General features: G+C 36.6%; 1 protein-coding gene across 4 annotated transcripts in view; it reads right to left on the bottom strand.

The window, feature by feature from the left end:
• Positions 1–23,469, bottom strand: part of Chrdl1 (chordin like 1) — a 112,317-nt gene extending 88,848 nt beyond the window's left edge. For 2 of the 4 annotated variants that reach the window (XM_013357738.4, XM_005323355.5), the window contains exons 1-3: positions 23,089–23,469; positions 19,355–19,503; positions 123–235 (exon numbers count right to left, since the gene is read on the bottom strand). In XM_013357738.4, coding sequence (XP_013213192.1) covers positions 123–235; positions 19,355–19,503; positions 23,089–23,237 — 411 coding nt within the window. In that variant the 5' untranslated portion in view covers positions 23,238–23,469. The remainder of the gene's footprint in view (positions 1–122; positions 236–19,354; positions 19,504–23,088) is intronic. The other 2 variants (XM_005323354.5, XM_013357737.4) reach the window with 1 other exon arrangement.
• Positions 23,470–23,718: the final 249 nt, after the last annotated feature.

Here is a 23,718-nt window from a genome sequence, read left to right as displayed (position 1 = left end):
GCAAGCAACACTGCTCCTGGCTCTTTCTTCATTTGGTTTAAGCTTTTATCACCTATACTGTCTGGCCATCTGAGCATTGCTAAAGAACAAACTGGGAAATTTCATGTCATATGGGATTCTACCTCTGAGCAGATGCAGTTCACACAGTAAACCAAACCATAAGGTTCCAGGTAAGGATGCCATTTCTCACCCACTCTGTACTTCTTGTCTTGAAACACACAATATGTCTCTGAATCTGTGAGAAAGGAGATAGAAAAAATACCTGTTAGTAAACACGAACCAAGTCACAAAATCTAAAATCAATCATATATTCCATCCATTTTAATAAACATACATCAGGAGAAAAAGCATACCAAATATCAATAGAACTGTACTACTGGCTTGGTGTTTTACTGAATTCTCGCAATGACCCATAAAGTAAATACTACCAATAGCCTTTCTTTTATAGATGAGGACAATCAAGAAGCATATTATCAGTAACTGAAAGGGGACTCAAACCAAGATTTGTCTGAGTCTTAAATCTTAACTACTGTTCTGTTATAATGGTAAGAACAGGTAGCATGCTATGTGTCCTTTTTTTTTTTTTTTAAAGTTAATGTTCCCCTTGCTTTGGGAATGCAAGTTAATGTCTGCAATGTGGATGTATCAGAGCATTCTAAAAGCTGCTTAGTGGTAGTGTAGAAGCAGTGGATCACACAATTTGTGTTAGGTCTCTGTAAATGGCCTTGGCCACACATACTAACATCATCTAATCATTAAACAAATATTTGAGCATTTACTGTTTGTCAAGCACTGTGCTAAGTGCTAGGGAAAAAACGAAGAGCAAGGGGCCGTGGCTCAAGCAGTAGCGTGCTTGCCTGGCATGCGTGCGGCCCGGGTTCGATCCTCAGCACCACATACAAACAAAGATGTTGTGCACCACATACAAACAAAGATGTTGTGTCCACCGAAAACTAAAAAAATAAACATTAAAAAAGTTCTCTCTCTCTTTAAAAAATAAAAAATAAAAAAATAAAGTAGATTCTCACCCCACCAACCCCCGCCCAAGTTCAGGATGTGACTGTCTAGCACCTGCTTGAACCCAGGACTCTGGTCAACTGAACTGCAAAGCTAATTGCATTAAAAAAAAAAAGAGCAAAAATTTTTATAGAGAGTCCCTGCTCCCATTCAACTTATAGACCTCCTTTTGTATGAACAACTCCCAATTAACTCAAATCACACACTTCCCTTTGTTGGAAGAGAAATTTGGGCAGCCACAGCTTTGTAGCATAGCACACTTGAGCTCATACCATGTTACTTGTTTTATGTTTCATGGTTTATTTCTTCATCATAGTCCTCAAAAGTAGGCAACATTCGTTCTTTACTCTCTATCCACCACATGGCCTAGCACAGTGTGGCCAGTAAATGTAAATAATTGACAACTGATTGGTAAACTGAATTTCCAAATCAAGCAGTTTATCCTCTAACCCCATGCTCTTCTATCTCTTAATTTTCATGAAACAAGGTCAAAATAAACCAATACTCTTCTTGTAGCAAACACATTGCTTTCCCTTACTCTAGAACACATTTCTCTGATTATGGAAATAAAAATAGTTAAGAAAAGACACATAGGCAAGAAACTGGGAGAAGATATTTTCAATAAATAATAAACAAGGTAGTATTAGAACATTTTTAATCATTCAAATCAATAAAAGAACAATAAATTCAATAGAAAAACCATTTAAGAATATGAACTAGCAATTTGTGGAATAAGAAATGAGAACAAAAGATAAATATGAACAAATATTCAACCTCACTAATAATCAAATGAAAACAATACTGAGATAAAAGCTCCATATCACTTATTGGTTTAAAGACGTTCTATAAATCTTTCCAACTAGTCAAAGGTTGAAATTTACTTTTCAAAGTTTTATTTCCATTTTCTTTAGAACCTAAGGATTCCAAAGACAATAAAGGAGAAAAAGAGGAGGGCAAAACACATTTTAGCCTGTTTTATATCATTACTACTACAAATAGTAAACAGACCCTAACTTCTAGTGACCCTAATAAAAAATCTCATGCTAAAGGCCTATTTCCTCAGTTTCTTTTACCCAATACATCATGTCCAACTTTCAATCAAAAATTACAAACATACTAAAAGCCAAAAAACAGAGTCTGAGGACTTGATTTGCAAACAAATCAAGTACCAGAACCAAATTCAGATATAGCAGATATTTTGAAATGATCAAGCCAGGAATTTAAAATAGTTATGTTTACATTCAATCCCCGCTACTGCAAAAAAAAAATCTTTAAAAATAATTAGAATTAACATGACAAGGATTTTAGTAGAAAAGTGTATAATATGCAATAATATGAGAGTAATGAAAACAGTTGAAAATTCTAAGAAAGAATCAAAAGGAAATTGGAGAAATTAAAGATATTGTAATAAAAAATAAACAATGCCTTCGACAGGATCATTACAGACTGGAAAATGGGAAGAAATGATTGGAACATTAAAGAAATGCCAACAGAAAGCTCAAAAACTAAAATAAAATGGAAAAAAGGAACAGACCATCCCCAAACTGAAAGAAAATAACAAAACTTTTACAGATATGTAACAGGGATACCAGAAGAGAAAGAAACAAAGGAAAGGAACAAAAGAATATTTGAAGCAAAAATGTCTGGTAGTTTTCCAAAATTAGTGACAGACACCAAAGCACAGATCTAGGAAGCTTTACAAACACCAACTAGAATACATATGGAAAAAAAATCTACACCTATGTATATCATGTTCAAAGTGCAAAAAATATATGTTTTGCAAGAAATGTCAGCAGAAATTATTCATAAAGAATAAAATGACATATTTCAGAAACTTGGATCTACATAAAAAAGGAAGATCAGAACATGCCTCTAGTCCCAGAAGTTGGGGAGGTTACTGCAGAAGGATCACAATTTAGAGGCCTGGACAACTTAGCAAGACCCTGTCTCAAAATAAAACAAAAAGGACTGAGGATATAGCTCAGTGGTGAAGCAATCATGGGTTCAATGCCAATAAATATGTTTCTATTGATGAATCTACATTGACACATAACTATCACCAAGAGTCTATAGTTTATATTGCAGTTTACTCTGGCTATTGCACATTCTATTGGTTTTGAATAAATATATAATGACATGTATTCATCGTTACAATATCATGCAAAGTAATTCCACCACCCTAAATTTCACCATCCTTTTTTCTTTGTCTATGCACTCATTCTTTCCCCAAACCCTGGCAACCACTGAATACTTTACCATTGCCATAGTTGAACATCTTCTAGACTGTCATATAGGGAGAATCATACAGTATTTAGCACTTTTAGATTGGCTTCTTTTACTCAGTTATATACATTTACATTTCCCGTGTGTTTTTTATGGCTTAAATAGTTCATTTCTTTTTGCACTGAATAATATTCCACTGCCTGGATTTGCCAGTTTATTTATCCATTCACTCACTGAAGGACATCTTGGTTACATCCAAGTTTTGGCAATTATGAATAACTGCTATAAACATATGTGTACAGGTTTTGTATAGATACAAGTTTTCAATTCCTTTCGGTAAATACCAGGAACTCTTATTACTAGGTAGTGTGTTAAGTGTATGTTTAGTTTTGTAAGAAACCGCCAAAATGTCAACCAAAGTGACTGGACCATTTGGCATTCCCATCAACAATAAGTGTGAGTTCCTGTTACTCCACATCTTTAACAGCATTTGATTGTGTTAGTATTTTGGATTTTGGCCATTCTTAATAGGTAGGTAGTAGTATGTCATTTTAATCTGTATTTCCCTGATAACATGAACATGGTGTAGAACATTCTTTTCAATACTTATTTGTCAACTATATATCTTCTTTTGTATAGAGTCTTTTAAGGACTTTGGCCTTTTTTAAATAAATGGGTTTTTTGGTTTTATTATTGAGTTTTAAGAGGTTATTTAATATATTTTTTGAGTAAGAGTCTTTTTTATCAGATGTCATTTGCAAACATTTTCTTCCAGTCTGTGACTTGTCTTTTAATTCTCTTGATAATGTCTTTTACAGAGCAGAAAATTTTAATTATAATAAATTTTAGTTTATCTATTCTTTCTTTTATGAATTGTGCATGTGATGTTATATCTAAAAATCCATTGCCAAACCCAATTACATTTTCTCCTATATTATCTTCCTAGGAGATTTGCTGCTGTGTATTTTACATTTAGATCTTTGATCCATTTTGAAATTTTTGTGAAGGGTATAAGGGTTTTTTAAATCTTTCTTTTATATGTTTATTTTTATGTGGTACTGGGGATCGAAACTAGTGCCTCACACATGCTAGGCATGCACTCCACCACTGAGCCAAAACACATGCCCAGGGTGCAAGTTTTATGTCTAATTCTATGTATTTATTTATTTATTTATATTGAACCAACTTTATTTTTTTAATTTTTATTTTTTTATTATTGTTCAAAACATTACAAAGCTATTGACATATCATATTTCATACATTTGATTCAAGTGGATTATGAACTCCCATTTTTCCCCCGTATACAGATTGCAGAATCACATCGGTTACACATCCACTTTTTTACATACTGCCATATTAGTAACTGTTGTATTCTGCTACCTTTCCTATCCTCTACTATCCCCCCTCCTGTCCCCTCCCATCTTCTCTCTCTACCCCATCTACTGTAATTCATTTCTCTCCCATGTTTTTTTCCCTTTCCCCTCACTTCCTCTTATATGTAATTTTGTATAACAATGAGGGGCTCCTTCCATTTCCATGCAATTTCCCTTTTCTCTCCCTTTCCCTCCCACCTCTCATCCCTGTTTAATGTTAATCTTCTTCTCATGCTCTTCCTGCCTGCTCTGTTCTTAGTTGCTCTCCTTATATCAAAGATGACATTTGGCATTTGTTTTTTAGGGATTGGCTAGCTTCACTTAGCATAATCTGCTCTAATGCCATCCATTTCCCTGCAAATGCCATGATTTTGTCATTTTTAATGCTGAGTAATACTCCATTGTGTATAAATGCCACATTTTTTATCCATTCATCTATTGAAGGGCATCTAGATTGGTTCCACAGTCTAGCTATTGTGAATTGTGCTGCTATGAACATCATTGTAGCAGTATCCCTATAGTACACTCTTTTAAGATCTTTAGGGAATAGTCCAAGAAGGGGAATAGCTGGGTCAAATGGTGTTTCCATTCCCAGCTTTCCCAGGAATCTCCATACTGCTTTCCAAATTGGCCGCACCAATTTGCAGTTCCACCAGCAATGTACAAGTGTACCCTTTTCCCCACATCCTCTCCAGTACTTGTTATTGTTTGATTTCATAATGGCTGCCAATCTTACTAGAGTGAGATGGTATCTCAGGGTGGTTTTGATTTGCATTTCTCTGACTGCTAGAGATGGTGAGCATTTTTTCATGTACTTGTTGATTGATTGTATGTCCTCCAAATCTGTTCAGGTCCTTGGCCCATTTGTTGATTGGGTTGTTTGTTTTCTTATTGTTTAATTTTTTGAGTTCTTTGTATACTCTGGATATTAGGGCTCTATCTGAAGTGTGAGGAGTAAAAAATTGTTCCCAGGATGTAGGCTCCCTATTTACCTCTCTTATTGTTTCTCTTGCTGAGAAAAAACTTTTTAGTTTGAGTAAGTCCCATTTGTTGATTGATTCTTGTTTTTAACTCTTGTGCTATGGGTGTCCTATTAAGAAATTTGGAGCCCGACCCCACAATATGTAGATTAGAGCCAATTTTTTCTTCTATTAGTTGCAGAGTCTCTGTTTTAATATCAAGCTCCTTGATCCATTTTGAGTTAACTTTTGTGCATGGTGAGAGAAAGGGATTCAGATTCATTTTGTTGCATATGGATTTCCAGTTTTCCCAGCACCATTTGTTGAAGATGCTATCTTTTCTCCATTGCATGCTTTTAGCACCTTTATCAAATATAAGATTGTTGTAGTTTTGTGGATTGGTCTCCGTGTCCTCTATTCTGTACCATTGCTCCACCCGCCTGTTTTGGTACCAGTACCATGCTGTTTTTATTACTATTGCTCTGTAGTATAGTTTAAAGTCTGGTAACGCTATACCGCCTATTTCACTCTTCCTGCTTAGAAATGCTTTTGCTATTCTGGGTCTTTTATTTTTCCAGATGAATTTCATGATTGCTTTATCTATTTCTATAAGAAATGCCTTTGGGATTTTGATTGGCATTGCATTAAACCTATAGAGAACTTTTGGTAATATCACCATTTTGATGATGTTAGTTCTGCCTATCCATGAACAGGATGTATTTTTCCATCTTCTAAGATCTTCTTCTATTTCTCTCTTTAGGGTTCTGTAGTTTTCATTGTATAAATCTTTCACCTTTTCTGTTAGGTTGATTCCCAAGTATTTTTTTTTTCAGGATATTGTAAATGGGGTGGTTGTCCTCATTTTCATTTCAGAAGATTTGTAGCTGATATACAGGAATGCCTTTGATTTATGTGTGTTGATTTTATATCCTGCCACTTTGCTGAATTCATTTATTAGCTCTAGTAGTTTCTTTGTAGAACTTTTTGGGTCTGCTAGGTATAGGATCATGTCATCCACAAATAGCGATAATTTAAGTTCTTCTTTTCCTATCTTTATGCCATGTATTTATTTTTTGATGCAGACATATAATTGGCCCAGAAACATCTATTGAAAAGACTGTCCTTGCTCCATTGCATTTTTTCACTCTTTGGTTGAAGATTAGTTGATGATGTGTATGTATATTTATCAGCTCCCCAATTCTGTTCCATTGACCTATGTCTATTCTTTTGCCATTACCACATAGTTGTGATTATTGCACCTTCATAGTGTATACATCCTTGTATATCGACCTTTGAGTACAATGCTATTCTTAATAAAAAATTCTTAGAAGCAGATTTTTTTAAATTTTTTTAAAGAGAGAGAGAGGGGGGGGGAGGGAGGGAGAAGAGAGAATTTTATTTATTTTTTAGGCAGACACAACATCTTTGTATGTGGTGCTGAGGATCGAACCCGGGCCGCACGCATGCCAGGGGAGCGTGCTACTGTTTGAGCCACATCCCCAGCCCAGAAGCAGATTTCTTAAGTTAAAGATTTTGGATGCTTTCAAATTCACAATCTACATTGCAAAACTGTCTTCCAGAAAAGCTATGCTAATTTCCCTTCCTATTAACAGTGGACAAAGGTAGATATTTTTCAGTGCTTAAAACTTTTGACATCCAGGCATGGTGGCACACGCCTGTAATCCCAGTGGCCTGGGAGGCTGAGAGGATTGTGAGTTCAAAGTCAGCCTCAGAAATAGCAAGGTGCTAAGCAACTCTGTGAAACCCTGTCTCTAAATAAACACAAAATAGGGCTGGGGATGTGCCTCAGTGATTGAGTGCCCCTGAGTTCAATCCCTGGTACCAAAAAAACACAAAAAACAAAAAACAAAACAAAAAAAACTTTTGACAATTTCATGTGGAAAATGGATGGAACAAATATTTTTTATTAGCAAGGATGAATATATATTCATTTTAGTAAAATATTTTATTCTACCTTTTATATTACCATTTTATGTTATTAACATAACATATTACTATTTTGTTATATTAACATTTTATGTTAATCTATATTTCCTAAGAGTATGTGCTCAAGCTCATTAATTAATTAAAAGAACATAGAAAACTAAAGAACTCTTTTTAGGCAGAAATTCTGTGTTTTTCAGCCAAATCTGAGAAATATAACTTTCTTGTATAGACACAAACTAGACTTCTGCTCCACAATATTCTAGTAAGAGTAAGAAATAGTTTAAATATTTTAACAATCTCAGCATCTTGAACTGATGAGTGATGGTCAGGATATTCCCAAGACTAATGTCTAAATGTGGCATCTTTCCCTACCTTTGACATATCAGAGAGAGGAGAGTAACAGTCTATCAATAAATTTAATGTCTCATTAAAAAATACTGAAGTTATTTGCATTTCACATATACAACTTATTTTGACATTTCAGAAAAAATCTAAGTATACTTGGAAACAAATCCATGAAGGTGGTTCCTTCAAATGGCATTATTAGGCTAGCATAAATAGTAATAATTTCATGAGTCTGGAATCACTAATACTTTTTTTAATTCTTTCTCAATAATGTATTTTATTTTTTATTTTTTTAGCATTTTTAAATTTTTAATTTTTTCTAATTAGTTATACATGACAGCAGAAGGCATTTCATTTCATTGTACACAAATAGAGCACAAATTTCCATTTCTCTGCTTGTACATGATGCAGAGTCACACCATTTGTGCAATCATATATGTACCACACTCAGGTTGAAATCAGATCTACCTATTTAAAATATGAAATTCGATGAGCTTTGCTATCAGCTATATGATTTTCATGATTGGATGATGTACCCCTTTCTTGAAGAAATTTGATAATAGAAGATACATACTTCTGGAAGACTAAGCAATCATTAAAATAAAATAAGCTATAAAATGTGGATTCCATGTGCATTTGTACATTTTTAAAACTCTCATTCAACTTGTTAAAGATTCTAACATGTAGGAAAGGCTGATTCCCAAAAGACAGTATATACTGATGCCAAAAGAAGGGTATTCTTCATTACATGTAAGCAGGTTGCTCTTCTCTGAAATATTTTTAAAACAGATTATTTCACTGAATATTAAATAAATCACTTTAATATGTCTGAGTACACCATTATTCATGAAAAACAGGGATAACCCAAACAGCTAATTTCAACTAATATGTGCACTTTCCCTCAAATTCAGTCTATAAGGAATATTGTTAGACAAAGTGTGAAAACTGAATGATATAAATTTTCCTTCTCCAAGTTTGGCTCAAAAACCAGGAGATAAATGATTAGTTCCTAGAAAATAGACCTCAATGAAAATAATGATCATGGGGCTGGGATTGTGGTTCAGCAGTACAGTACTTGCCTAGCATGGGCAGGGCTTGGGTTTGATTCTCAGCACCACATTAAAAAAAATAAAAGGCATTGTGTTGTGTCCATCTACCAAAAAAAAAAAAAAAAAGACTCTCTCTCTCTCTCTTTAAAAAAAAAGAAGAAAATGATGATCATAATAAGCAAAAAACACCTAATATTTGTGAAGTACTTTCTAGGAGCCAGGCTCTTTTCTAAGGGCTTTACATATATTAATTCACTAAATTCTCACAATAATCCTACAATGTTGGTCCCATTATCTCAATTTTACAAATGAGGAATCAGAGGCACAGAGAGATGTGGAAACTTGCCCAAGTTGACATGATGAGTCAACTATGGAAATGGCATTCAAGCCTAAGTAGTCTGGCTTTAGAATCAATGATTATGGCCATTATATAATTGTGTGTCTTCTACTATGTAGTTGGTAAGGTACAGGTCACACATTTTTAGAACTTGAGAAGGGTTTCCACACATTCTTGTCTCATCTTTCCTCAAACATCCTTACACTTCACTTTTGACATATAACTTTGATCACCTTTCAAAGAACTGGTGTTGTTTGTAGTGAAGGCAAGTCATACTCAGACTACATCAAATGGTATAGAGAGTAAAGACATTATTTTGCATTTTTTTGTATCTATGTCAGTGACAAAACATAAAGTGTATGCTCATGCTCTCAAGGGGTTTGAAATCTTGTTGAGAAGACAAAATCATCCCCAGCTAAAAGTTCATTTTCATTCTTTTTAAAACAAATAGCATTTTCCTCATGTGTTACATGGAATTTATTCATCATATTATACCAGTACCTTCTAAACTATGTTTTTTTCTTAAAAATATTTTTAGTTATAGATAAACACAATATTTTTATTTATCTTTATGTGGTGCTGAGGCTCAAACCCAGGGCCTCACACATGCCAGGCAAGCACTCTACCACTGAGCCACAACCCTAGCCCCTAAACTATGCTTCTTAAGGATTTAAATATCTTTCTCAAACACTAAATGCTGATAGTAACCTGATCCTAATACAAACATAGTGGTTCTTCATCAAGTACATTGGTCTTTTTTTTTTTTACAAAATCTTTTTTAATTTTAGCTTGACAAAACATCTGTATTTTATTTACTTATTCTTATGTGGTGCTGAGGATCGAACCCAGTGCCTCACATGTACACATCATTGGTGCTATTAAACAATGCTTCTGCAATTACTGACAATAATATCTTTTCAAGCAGATGACACATGTAAACACCATAATCTTCAAAACCTGGTTTTGCATGGCTGTTTAAAATGGAGTGGTTAGTATAAATTTACTGATTTCTCTATGAACACACTAGATATTATCAATTTTCAAAAATTATGATAAAGTCAATTTCAGCACATGCTTTTAAGTTTGACCTTTTAAAATTTGTTTGGCTCCACTTAGCAGAGAATTTAGTGAGTTATATAGTATAATCAACCACACCTAAAGTTCCAGTATGTCACCTTGGATCAGTTACACAAATGAGATGATTTTATTGAAGCAAAGATATCTCATCAACTTTTAGGAGACACGAGGGAAAAAAAGTGATGTGATTACTTGCCAATACCTGAGAGATACCAGCTGGAGAATGCATGACTTTCTATTAAATAATGGTTCTCTGAGAGTAGAATTTGATCCCAAAGGAATTCCAACTAATATGTGAAATGGACCTTCAACCTGCCTCATCATAATTATTTTTCAAACGGTTCAGCTGGCATTTAATTAGAAATGGAAATCCCTGCTATTTTAGTGGCCCCTGTTAAGAAGAACAAAAATTCCAAAAAGTAAATAGCAAAAGGGATGAGTCATTTACCATCAATGTTTCGCCCAATCATTATTTCCCATCTCCCAAGATTAGATCAAAAGGTCAATAACCCCATCACCAATCCAAAAGCAAGAAAACATTCCATGAACTGTTTTTGATAAGAGCTATTACTGTAGACACACCATCATGTCAGTATTACAATAATATTTATTCTATTATAACACATATGGTCAATGGAGAAGGAGAGATGGATCTTTGCTGTTCATTATATGAATAGATACAAGTAAACAAATTTTCTTCTTTTTTCCAAGGGTTGAACCCAGGGGCGCTTAACCACTGAGCCACATCTCCAGCCCTTTTTATTTTTATTTTGACACAAAGTCTCGGTCAGTTGCTTTGGGCCTCACTAAATTGCTGAGGCTGGCTTTGAACTTGTCATCCTCCCACCTCAACCAGGGAATAAATTTCTTCTTTAATTATTTATTTTTTAAAAAGATTGCTGGGTTGAGGCTCAGTGGTAGAGTGCTCGCCTAGCATGTGCAAAGCCCTGGGTTCAATCCTCAGCACCACTTAAAAATAAAAACAAATAAAATAAAGGTATTGTGTCCAACTACAACTAAAAAAAGTGAATATTAAAAAAAAGTTTCTAGAGCAGTGAAGAAAACTAAAGGCATAAATACTTTTCTTCTGTTGTTTATCAGAATTGTATGAAGGGCAATATATAGTAATTGCATAATTTTTTTCTAATTTCTCTGGCATAGAGTTTCTAAAGTTGAAGACTATCAAATTCCCTCAGGACTTTAAGACTTCATTTCTAGGCTGAGGAAACCAGTGAAAAGGGGAAGCCAGAAAGAAGCCAAATTCTTCATTCTGTAAATACAGCTGATTCCCTTATCCTGGAATTAACTATCTTATTCCTATTCACTGGATCATTTGCCCCATATTTTTATATATATATTTTCCACTGGACATATATGTTGAGTGTCCTATTCACAGTATGGGCCTCCTATTATTCGTCTTGTGGCTATTTCAGTTTTTTGCTAACAGGTGGGCAAACAATGAAAAGAAAGGGGTTTATAATTCAAGAGGTTTGACAGTCAAGCAAGGTAACACCATTGGCTAAAATAAAAACTGGAGATTTTCCATGAAATTCCAATTCATTGTGAACTTCTATCTCTGATTAGTATAGCTAACTGATAGTTGATAGTATTCTCGTTAATTTTTCTTATAAGGACATGGGGAGATCCTTTCATAGAAATGTTACTTGGCTGATGTAACCTGACCTGAGTATATTTTTCTAGCAGAGATAATCTCTTCCATGTCTTATGGCCTAGGATTTTGGGCAAAAATACAAGCTCCTATTCAAAGACAAAACCAATTATTCTTTCTGTCTGCACCTCAGCTTCACAAGCTTCAGTTAAAGGACGCTTTCCATTTTGTCATGAATAGTTTCTTTTTCTTTGGTCAAGAAAACAAGTTGGACTCTTAAACTTTTTACAACAGAATCAAATTTACATCCCATGCAAATGTAAACCACCCAATTTCCACTATTTCTTCACCATCAGTGCATTTTAAGACTCCAATTGTGAATAGACATAATAAACCCTGATCTAAACTGGTTACAAGATTGTGCTTCATTTTTGTAAAATGATATGTATATATAGCTGAACTTAGAAAAAAGAACACACACAAATAACTGTGGTTGAGATTACTGCTGATTTTTGTTTTCCTTATAGTTTTATGTATTTTCTGCATGTTTAACAATGAGCATTTATTTTAAAATCATAAAAGATATTATGTTGATGTAAAGGTTACTTAGGGCATCTTGTAGGGTAGTTGACAATTCAGTCTAGTAAGCATATTGAACATCCATGTGTTTAAGAATACTATGTTGTATCTTTCAATTAACTAAGGTCACTCAAAGGTAAAGAACCTGTACTGCATTCCCTTACTGCTTGTGGAAAGCTGTTTATTAAGTTATAATTTAATGTTTGTATTCTTACTTTCACAGAGGGTTAATAAATAAATACAAAATAGATAATTCTTCTCTCGTCTAAGAAGCCAGGATTAAGGATGATTTTCTTGTACCACCCAGAATGTGCTTTATTCAAACATCTCATAATCAATCCGAGTGGTAGATGAGAGGTGGGAATAGTCTGTAACTGAATCTGCAAGTTTTCCAACAAGCCTGAAATTTCTATTTTTATCTTTTCAGGAGGAATAAGCCAAATTTACAGTGCAAATGCTATAATCTACTAAACCACATGCTAAATACATCTATTCTTTCTGCTTTCTTCAGATGACCTCTATTTTATTTCATCTTTAAAATCATTATTTTCCACCTAGAGTTTCATCTCTAAACTATATATAACCTTTTTTGAAACAACCAGGCTATAAATCTTGTTTTTAACTTTTTAAGTTGTAGGTGGATACAGTACCTTTATTTTATTTTTATGTGGTTCCAAGATCGAACCCAGAACCTCACACATGCTAGGCAAGCACTCTACCACTGAGCCACAGCCCCAGCCCCAGGCTATAAATCTTAAAGGAATAGAATTATTTTGCAATGACTCTGTGACAATATATAAAGTCCAGGTAGTTTACTTCAAGTACCCAAAACCAGGGCTTTGGTTTCCCTTGCCCCACCTCCCTATCCCCTATTTTGTTGTCCCTTAGTTCTCTGTCCAGGAAGCAAGAATTCTCAGTTTATAAGTAAAGAATTTTTACTTCAAAGGACACAAATGACTCAACCAATACCACACAGCAAGCATCACAGGACTGACCAAAAAATCAGGTCTCTTGACTTCAAGTGCAGTCCTCTTTCCACTAAACTACAGGGACATTCCAATCCTACTGAGAAGGCAAGGAAATCTAAGAAGTATGGACATAAAGGCACATATTTTTAACCTTCCTCACAACTTTCCTTTGGCTTAGATTCCTTAGGTTCCTGAATATTTTCAGTCCTAGTCCCAGTCTTTTAACTCCCAAATATTATACTGCCTCTCTTAGGAATTCCTGTTACAAAGTTCTTTATTCATTCACTTGGATCATCTCTAATGTATTAAGTAGCTACCATGTGTAAGAGACTGGGCTTCTATTCAACAGAATGAATTGGCTTCCTCAAAGAACTGCTAGAGGCAAATTGGTGTAGTAAACAGAACACTGAATTTAGAGACATGGATTTTGGTTCCTGACTCTGGCTAGGACTTGCTCTTTGTACCTGTATGGTCATTTTACCTCATTTGGTTTCAAATATCCATCTTAAAATTAAGGGTATAATATCATTTGGCTTGTTGGAGAATTGCTCTAATAGCTACCATTTATTAAAAGCTACTATGAAGGATGGGTTGTGGCTCAGTGGTAGAGCACTTGCCTCACATGTGTAAGGCAGTGAGTGTGATTCTCAGCACTGCATATAAATCTGAATAAAGAAAAGTCCACCAGCAACTAAAAAGGTAGTTTTTAAAAAGCTAACTATGAGGGCTGAGGTTGTAGCTCAGTGGTAGAGAGCATGCCTAGTATGTGTGAGGCCCTGGGTTCAATCCTCAGCACCACATAAAAATAAATAAATAAAATAAAGGTTCACTAACATCTAAAAAAAATGGTTTTTTTAAAAAAAAAAAAAAGCTTAATACGACCAGGCACTGTGCAAAAGCACTTGGTATACACAATTTCATTTATTCTTCAAATTACCATGATGATAATCACTATGCTATTGTTTCCCCTGTGCTCTGGTAAGAAAACTATTGCTGGAGTGGATAAGTAACATTCCCAAGGTACATAAGACAGTCATGGAGCTGGGAGCTGAATCTAGGCTAACTTCAGAACCTCCATGCCAAGCCACATTGTAGTCTCCCAAAATAAAATAATAATTAAGAATTTACTTTAAAAAACATGAAACTATCTATTTTAAAATATAATTCCTTTCTTCTACTTCCAACTACTTAAACTTCTAAGATGTGACTAGGTCTACTTTTTTGCTTGCTTCTTATTATTATCCAATAATCACCTTAAATGTCCAAGAAGAACCTGGAAAACCCATGCCTTTCTGGCCGGCTTTCACAATAGAGACAGAGAGGTCTGGTGGCCTCTGAAGATGGTACTTCACATATCTCAAGCTTTCTAAGTATCTTCTTCCTTCTCTTCAATCTTTTCCTGGCCTTCCTTTCGTGAGAAGTCCAGAGGCCCACTTTAAGCCAAATACGAATGTTAGAAACTTTTTTCTCTTAAGGAAAAAAATGAATGAGAACCAGGTCCCTTGAAGATCCAATCAACTCACCTTATAAAGCAGGGATAGACTCCATGAAATAGATATGTGAACAATTTCTCTCTAAGTCTTTGCCAGACTTGGCACAGGCTGGCCCATTAGAAATACATAATAGAATATTTTTAATAATTCAATTTTCAACCTCACTTTGATCAATAGTTCATTACCTAAGTTAGATCTGCCAAACGGGATGAACTCTTCAGCCCATTTGTCCCATATTTGCATGAATATTATGCTGTGAATGTTACGCTCCTTTGAACTTCAAAAGAACTTCCTGGCCTCATTGACTACAACTTTAACAACAGAACATAATGGAGTTACAGAAAGATCTTTCCCTGGCTAAAGACCTCAAACCTTGCTGGGGGGTGGACAGTAACAAACTTTTACATAAGCAACAAATGGCTCATTCATCCATTGAAGTGCATTATCAGTATTTCCTGGTCTGGGAAGCCTGTCTTCTCTCTTATGAAAACAACTGTAACTGTGGCTAATTAGCTAACAGCAAGTGGCAGCACAAACCTTCCCCATTTCTTGTCAAAGACCTTTCCTCAAATAAAGCATTTTTTCCAGCCCTTGTCATATTTCTCCGTTCAATTGAGAGAGCATCTTTCACCATAAGAGTATTCCACCTACATTCCACCATGATGCCCCAAATAGGAGAGCAAACAGATGACAGAATCCCTTCCTTGACTTACAAGCTTATATTCAAACCAGCTCCAGAAAATATTTTGGGTTCCTTGGGTAAAATGGAATGAGACCACAAAGAGAGATATAAAGGTTTATTTCTCGTTTTCCCAGTTACTTTTTAAATTTAAAAAATAAACCTGCTTGACCTTCATCAACTCCCATACCAACTACCCTTCTCCAGAACTGGACAGTAAAAACATGAGAAATGTGATATTCTTTTACTTTAAAAGACTTTTCCCTGATGAAAAAGCCATACTTGCCAACTGTGGAAACTTTGGAATAGATAGAAGCAGCACAAAGAAGAACAAAAATAACATTCATAATCTTAGCATTCCGAGATTAAAAAAATAGTTCCCTATTGCATACCATGCATGAATATAAATTTCAAATGGAATAGAAAAATATGGATAAACCTCTAAATTTTGGCAGCAGCAGAAGAAAATATAAGACTATAGGTGGGAAAAACCTTAGGAATAAGAATTCCAGCAGCCATACAGGAAATGAATGATATATCTGAATACATAAAATTTTAAAACTTCAATATGAAAAATACAACTTATACAAAGTTTAAAGCAAATGACAGAATGAGAAAAATAATATATGTTATATAAAAGGCTAGTGACAAAATTTGAAATAACAAAAGGTTAATAAATAAGCTTTTATACATAAATAAGATATGCAGCCCAAATTAAAAAAAAACAGGTAATTCACTGAAGAAATTTAATTGAACTAAAATATTGTTGAAAAGATGCTACAGTAATAGAAAAATCAAAGCAAAACTAAAATATGATTTCTCATATTAAACAGTCCTCTAAGTACAAAGATTAATACTCTCCAAAGTTATTATAAATGGAATCCCATAGACAGATGGTGAGATTGTAAATTAATACAACTTATTTGAGGAGAAGTTTGGCAGTATTTACCAAGATTAAAACTGAACATTTTGAGGTTGGGGCTGTAGTTCAGTGGTAAAGTGCTTGCCTCATATTTATGAGGCACTGGGTTCAATCCTCAGTACCACAAAAAAATAAATAAAGATACTGTGTGTTCATCTACAAATAAATATTTTTTAAAAACTGAGCATGCACTTTGTCTACAAATTTCTCACAAATACTTTCATTAGTGTCTAAGATGTTCACTAATGCCTTGCATTTATAATGGGAAAAATGGAATCAACCTTAATATCTACAAATAGAGACTGGCTAAAAAAATCATTGTACACATACACAATTGGAAGCTATAAAAACATTAGAAAGTATATGGCACTGTTATATTGCAATGTTATGATATCAAAGGATATCCTACTCATATTGTTGAGTAAAAGCATGTTACAGGAAAATGTGTATAAGCTCCAATTTCTGTGAAAGAAAAAACCATATAGACATGTGTGTATGGTTTCTGAACACAAAGAAAAGTTTTGAAGTGCATATAGCAAATTACTAATTATGTTTACTTTTGGAGAATGAAATGGGAGTTAAGGGGTACATGTTCTTTATGCAGTTAGATATTTTCATTTTGTTTTAAATAATAAGCATATGTTAATTATAATTTAAGAAATCTAAAAATAAGTTAATATATACATTTTCTAGAACCACCAAATTTTCATTAAGCAGTCCTTTCAAATGGTAGTATGATATTATATTACTTTGATCATTTACGTAACCAATCCCCTATGGATTGACATTTTTGTTTCTAACTTCTCATCATTAGAAGTGCATTGTCTCTGCATACATACTGTGTGTGTGTGTGTGTGTGTGTGTGTGTGTATGTGTCTGTGTGTATGTGTGTTTTAAGTCAACTTAATGGAACACACACTTTGAGGTTTCCTCTTTAGTAGAGATAACTTTGTACATCTTTGAGATAGTCAGCTTGGATGCAGCCACACAGAATGAGGCTCACTGAGGGAATGAACTTGGACTCATCTTATGACTATAATCCTGAAATATCAGACCAGAACTGGGTGCTTTAGGCCATATGTTACACAATTGCTTTTATGCCACCTGGATATTAAAATGGCTGGGGACAAATTCATAGGCACTATGAAACATTAGAAAATACTAATTTGGGTGCATAAGTATTTTTAAAATTACATCTCTCTTTGGTTTTTCAACAAAGCTTTAAGTTTCATGAACTATGTTCTTCAATACTTCTTAAATATCGAAGGCCTCACAGAAGAGATGGTCTAATTAGAGGTCCATGCTTTCTCCAGGAAGCTATCAGTAATAGGCCATAATGGAAGTTTCTTTCTAAGAGAGGAGGGATGTTTAATTCCTGATGATTATAAGTTGAGCTACGAATAAATCTACAATATTTCTATCACATCCACTTAAATTAAGAAGAACTTTTGGAAGAGGAAGGCTCTGAAGATGGACTATGTTCAAGCAGAATCTGGAGGAGGTAGTTTAAGGAATACAAGGAGAGAGGGGCATGGATCCAAGTTTCCTTATTGAGATCATGCCCTGATAAACTTCTTTTGGTGTCCCAAGCTTACTAGATAGCACTACAGAGCACTCATGCTTAAAAGCCTAACCAAAATCACTATTTCTCCTGGGAAGAAGATTAAGTTTACTATGAAAATCACAGTGGGACAGAAATGCATTTAACAATGGAATAAACTTGGCACCATCCTCCCTGTCAGCAAGCCTTCTGCCTGATATATTTAACTTATGCTGATAAAGGAGATAAATGTTTAAGTGATGGGCTTCAGATGCTGCTGTGCTGCAGCTCCTACCAAGAATATTTTCATAGCTTCTTCTCATGAATAAGTTCAGTGGAGCAGAGAATGCCCCTCTTGGACCAATTCCACTTTGTGCTTCTTTCTGATGCAGCCATAAAGGGGAACTAGAGCTATGGTTTTTCCTTCAAATATAGAGCAAGCAGCCACCTCAGAGGTTGCTGCACTTGGCCTGATGAAGGTAAAGCCCATACTATACAAAGGCAGCACGAAGCACCTAACAAGAACAGAAATGTCAATGGTTCCTCATAAATCTCCCAAATGTGGTGGTAAGGAGGGTTAATTATCACCCTCTCCTGCAACTCTCTGCTTTCTCCAATGTGTTAGCCCATCACACGGATCGCTGACTTTCTAGAAATATTCCCTGGCTTTGCAGGGACGTTCCTTTCAATAAATGGCATCCAATTTACTAACGGTCCCTGGAATCTCAATTTCCTCAAAGGATTTTTCATCTGAATCCAGTTCATGTGAAGGTTTCTTCCTTCCCCGTTTTTCAGCACAAGGAAACAGGGAGAGCCTGCTTTACTTTTTCTTTTCTTTCTTTTTTCTTTTCTGTGTTATTCTTTTTCATAAACTGAAAACCTTTGCTTCAGTATCTAAAATTTGGGAAAAAATCCAGCTCATCTGTCAGATATTTCTAGAGTTACGTAAAATGGAATGGGATTTGTACAGTTTAGAAAAGGTAAGGGGAAATAGGCTAATGTGTCATGTGTTCTATGAAATGAAAACTATATAATAATCAGAAAAACAGCACCAAACTTAGTTAGCCTTATTCAAAATCCTCATTATCAACTCATGAATAAACCAGTAACATTCACTTTATTCTTATAGAATAGCAGAATGGCCACATTTGGGTTAAATCACAGTCCCTACAGAATATAGCCACATTTGCAAAGAAATTATAAGAAAGTATATTATTTTTAAACTCAAGACACTTACGTTTTACTTGTTCTGCTTTGCTTCCTTCTAGGAAAAGAGAGAACAACAGGAAGGAAAAGATGTATTTCATGCCTCCCATTTTCCACTTTTTTCTCATTTGAGTTACTGCAAAATGTAACTCAGAATCTTCAAGGAGCAGTGTACTCAAGCTGTTGGAAAGAAGCAGAAAAAAAGACTTAAAACAGATCTCTTGTAACGGATAGGGATCACTGATGCTTAGGGGTCTAGCTTGCTAGAAAAGAAGTGCTGGAGAATTTACATGAGTGCAAGCATTGTTTGCCTGCATAAGAAAAAGGACTTCCTCTCTGGACTTGCAAAGATGTAAGAGAAAATTCAAATGAATGAGCATGCATCACTATCCAACACTGAACCTAATTTTTTACAAGCAAGTCATAGGAAAATAAAAAAATAAATTTTGAAATCCTTCTTTCGAAGGGAATTAAAGTTGATTTCTCAAGAGATTTTTTTTTTGAGAGAAAAAAGAAACTGGAGTTTGCAAAAGGGCTATTTTGGCAAGCAAGGTAAAAATAATAGGCATGAGACTCAGGCAATTTCTGAAATAGAAGTTAATTAATCTAAGCTTCAAGACTACTGTTATCATTAATACTTTAGGGATCAATTACAAATTGATCAATATTTCTCCAGTGTCCTCTATGAGATCCATAAGGATCTTCTGTTTGGCTACTTACATTGGAAGAGAGATGTAACAAGCAAATGGATGCAATTCAACACCTGAAAAGTTTTATTGCTTAGAATGGTTCAGACATATTCCTACCCATAAAGTCCACTGTAAAATGGAAATTTAAAATGGCCCATTTTAAGAGAAGTTAGACCAACCTAAAACAGGTCATTTATTCACCTTGTACTACCGTGCTAAAGACCATTAAAAGAACTGCAATTCTTTAAAATATGAGATTGGCATTTCCAGTCTAAGGGGTAGAAATCTTAAGCCTTTTGAGCCTTGGAGCACAGAAAGTTTGCTGTAGCTCATACTCAGTCACGAGTCATTTCCATGGACTTCAGAGTTTGCAAAATTCTTCCAATAGGAGATTGGAAAATATTTAAATAGTCAAGAAACACAACACTCAATCTGGGGTTAACCCTGACTAGGAACTAAACTCAATGATCTTTTCAGAAAGTCCAATTTAAATATCGGGCATGAAGAATTTGAAGGAATGCAAGATGCTCATTTTGGAGCACTGAATCTCTTTGGGTTCTGAAGTAGATGCCACAGCTCCAACTTTAAATGCTAGGAAGCTGCCAGCATCATTTAACATCCATTGTTTCAAATTATGCATATGTAACTGAAATAAACTGATCATAGAGAATAATTTATGCTATCGTGCAGGATTTGCAGTGGCCCATCTGCCTTCTTTCTCTACCTTTTCCCAGCTCCTTATAAAAGAATCAAATTCTCTTAAGACACTGTTCCTAGTTTCCAACATCCTGGATTCTGAAGTCTTAGTCCTCTCCGAGAGTTTATGGTCCAATTTCAATCCCTCAGAATATCTCTGTACCCTGAGAGCTACCAGGTTCCCCTGAAGCAAGACAATTGCATGAACAGTTAAATGTAGTTTCCCACCTTAGTGAGAGGTTCTTCCTGAGTCTACTTTTATAAGCTTATACCCCAGGTTTCCAAAAGAGAGAGCTTTTAAACTGCTGAAGTCCAATTTATCACAATCATATATAGATCTCAGGGGGTATTTTTAAAACCATGGCTTTTGGGTCTCCCCATGCAAGAATCAACAGGGTTGTTTTTCTTGTACAATGGTTGGGCGATTTGGTGAACAGTAGCATTGCTTCATAACTCAAGCTGGCAAGAAAACGGCCCTTAGAATTTTTTGCTTTTCTTGGGTCCCAGCTAATGTTATGAGCAAATAGAAAAGTTGGTGACTAGAGAGCAATTAATCTCTTTTGGCATAACTGTCATCTGTGTGGCCTCCCAGGCGGTGATGGAGAACATCAGAAAATGAATCGCTTTATAAATATTCACTTTTGATTTACAAGATCCTGAAGTCTTGCCTTTGTATTCTGTGCAGAAATATGAACCGAGAAGAGTTCCCTTCCCAGGTCTCCCTACCATTCAATTTCTCTTTATCTTTTTAATTTTTTTATTTTTGGGGAAAGGGTGGTTCAAGGCATTTGTTGGGACTGCAGGAGTAAACACAAGCAAGCAATGCTCAGCAAACATCCGACTCTTATTCTTGCAAAGAGCCAAACTGTCCTTAATTTTTCAAATTATACTTTGACCCAGTTAACTGGAGTTATTTCTGCATTAACTCTCTGTCGGCTTCACACAAGCTGTTGGGCCATCAAACTTGCACTGACTCTTTTACAGGTTACTTAGAAATGTGACCATTGACAAGTTTCAGGGGGATCCAGGACCCAACACGAAAGCAACAAAGAAAACAAAATCCTACAATGAATATGGGGGTGAGGGCTGGTCCGGGAGGGTTGTAGAATTTATAAGAGAACAGGAAAGTGCCTGTTACTAAAGGAAAGTATTGATTAAGGTGCCTGCCTGAAACAAGCATTCACATTGTTCCTTTACATCAAATGAGGGGACCAATGCTCCTTGCCCAGCTGTAACTGCAGAGTAATCTGGGCCATCAAGTGACAGGAGCCCACACTCAGAATAGGTCTCCTGGGTAGAACAGAACCAAAAAGACATTCCCAAAGGAAGGCTAAGGGATGAGCACATGTTAGTCAGTTCTTCATACCCCACAGTGTCTCTTTAATCCTCCGGAGAGGCTTGACTGACCTTGTAATCTCACATTCACTATCATCTGTGGGATAGCCCCTAGGGTAGCAATTTTCTTTCTGACAAACAATAAGAAAGACACTAGAGTCTCAGGCCCTTGTCCATCAGCTGAAATCCTCTCCTCACACTACCACCCAACAAGAAAAGCTCAGTTAACTCCTGGTGGTCTGCCACCAAAAAATGTCAGGGCTTAGCCCAGGATACCTCTTGTCAGAGGCAATACCTTCCTTGCTGCTTAGGAGTAGCAAAACAATGCCTTGTATTTGTCTTAAAAAACACCTTTCTATCTGTCATTTCACTTCATTCCACAAACCGCCACCTTCAAAATGGGCATGGAGAGGGCGACAGAGTGGGGGACAGAGAATTCAAATAAATTGAGGTAGTGGCAGGGATGGGAGGGACTGGAAGGCAGGTTTTCTAGGCTTGTGTTCTAGCAATATCACTGTTTCCTGAGCCTAGAGTCTAAGTTCTGATCCCAGTGGCCTGGCCAGAAAATGAGGCAGATGTCCAGAGGAGAGGGAAGCCTCTTGCCCCTCCACCCAGTTTCATTAACTTTAACACGTATTAATCAGCCACCGGTCCAGGACACCAATCAATGAGAAAATAGGCTCTTGGACACATGCAGAATTATGGGGCCTGCAGAGTCCAGTTAGGCAGTTAGGCAGTTCCGCAGGGAGTACCCTAGTGGCCTCTGAAAGCACCAGAACACGTAGAAACATAGGCCGAGTGAGGAGTGGTGAGTTGTGAGTTCAAATCCAGAGCCCCCAACCTGCCTGGGTCCAGTGCCTTGGGCCCCACCTCCATCTCAGCGGCTGGCAGCTGGATCATAGAACGACTAGGAATGGCAGGTCTCAAAGTTCAAGGCTCCCTGGGGGAACTACCAGGGATGCCTGCAGCCAGCAGAAGGCACCCCACCTGTGCAAAGGCTGGAAAGGGACGTGGGGGAAGCGGGCGCCGAGCATCGCTCACTGACCTGGGCACTGGCCTCCGTCTGCCACGCGTGCACGCGCTCTGAGCTCCCTGGGACGCTCCTCCGAGGTCTGGGGCTCGCAGGTTGTGGCGAGAGCTACAGTGCGCGCGAGGGGGGAGGGGGGACTCAAAAGTGGGTGGGAGGAAAAACATCACCGCCCTCACACCACGAGGGAGCAGCGGCTCGCTCTGCTCCCGGGGGCAGAGCCAAGGCGCGGGCGCGCCGGCCCGGGGCCACCTGCCCGCTCCCCACTTGGCCCGAGAGGCGGGCCGCTCGCGGCTGGCGGGAAGTCCGCAAGCACGCAGCCCCTGCAAGCACGCACAACGGCTTTATTCCTGCTTCCCCAACCCGAAAGTTTAAAAACCGGGAGAAATGTGAGGCTCAGCCGGCGACTTTCCCATCACGCAGCGCCCCCACTACACCCCCCCTCCTTTGGCTAGGCGAGCGTTGGGGTCTTAAAGGGACCGCACATCTCCTCCGACCCCTCCTCCCCCGTGCACTGGATGCACCTAGGAGCTTCCCACCGCTCGCGCGCACCCTGAAGACCCTAGCTACCTTCTGCCTTCCCTGCCTGGAACCCCCTCACCCTTTCTCGCGAGGCAAAACGACTTTTGCAGGCGCACCTGGTACAAT

The sequence above is a fragment of the Ictidomys tridecemlineatus genome, chromosome X (genome assembly GCF_052094955.1).
Source record: "Ictidomys tridecemlineatus isolate mIctTri1 chromosome X, mIctTri1.hap1, whole genome shotgun sequence".
In the NCBI taxonomy this organism is placed as follows: Eukaryota; Metazoa; Chordata; class Mammalia; order Rodentia; family Sciuridae; genus Ictidomys; species Ictidomys tridecemlineatus.
Note: the sequence above shows the minus strand (reverse complement) of the source record. Positions and strands in the feature narration are given on the sequence as shown.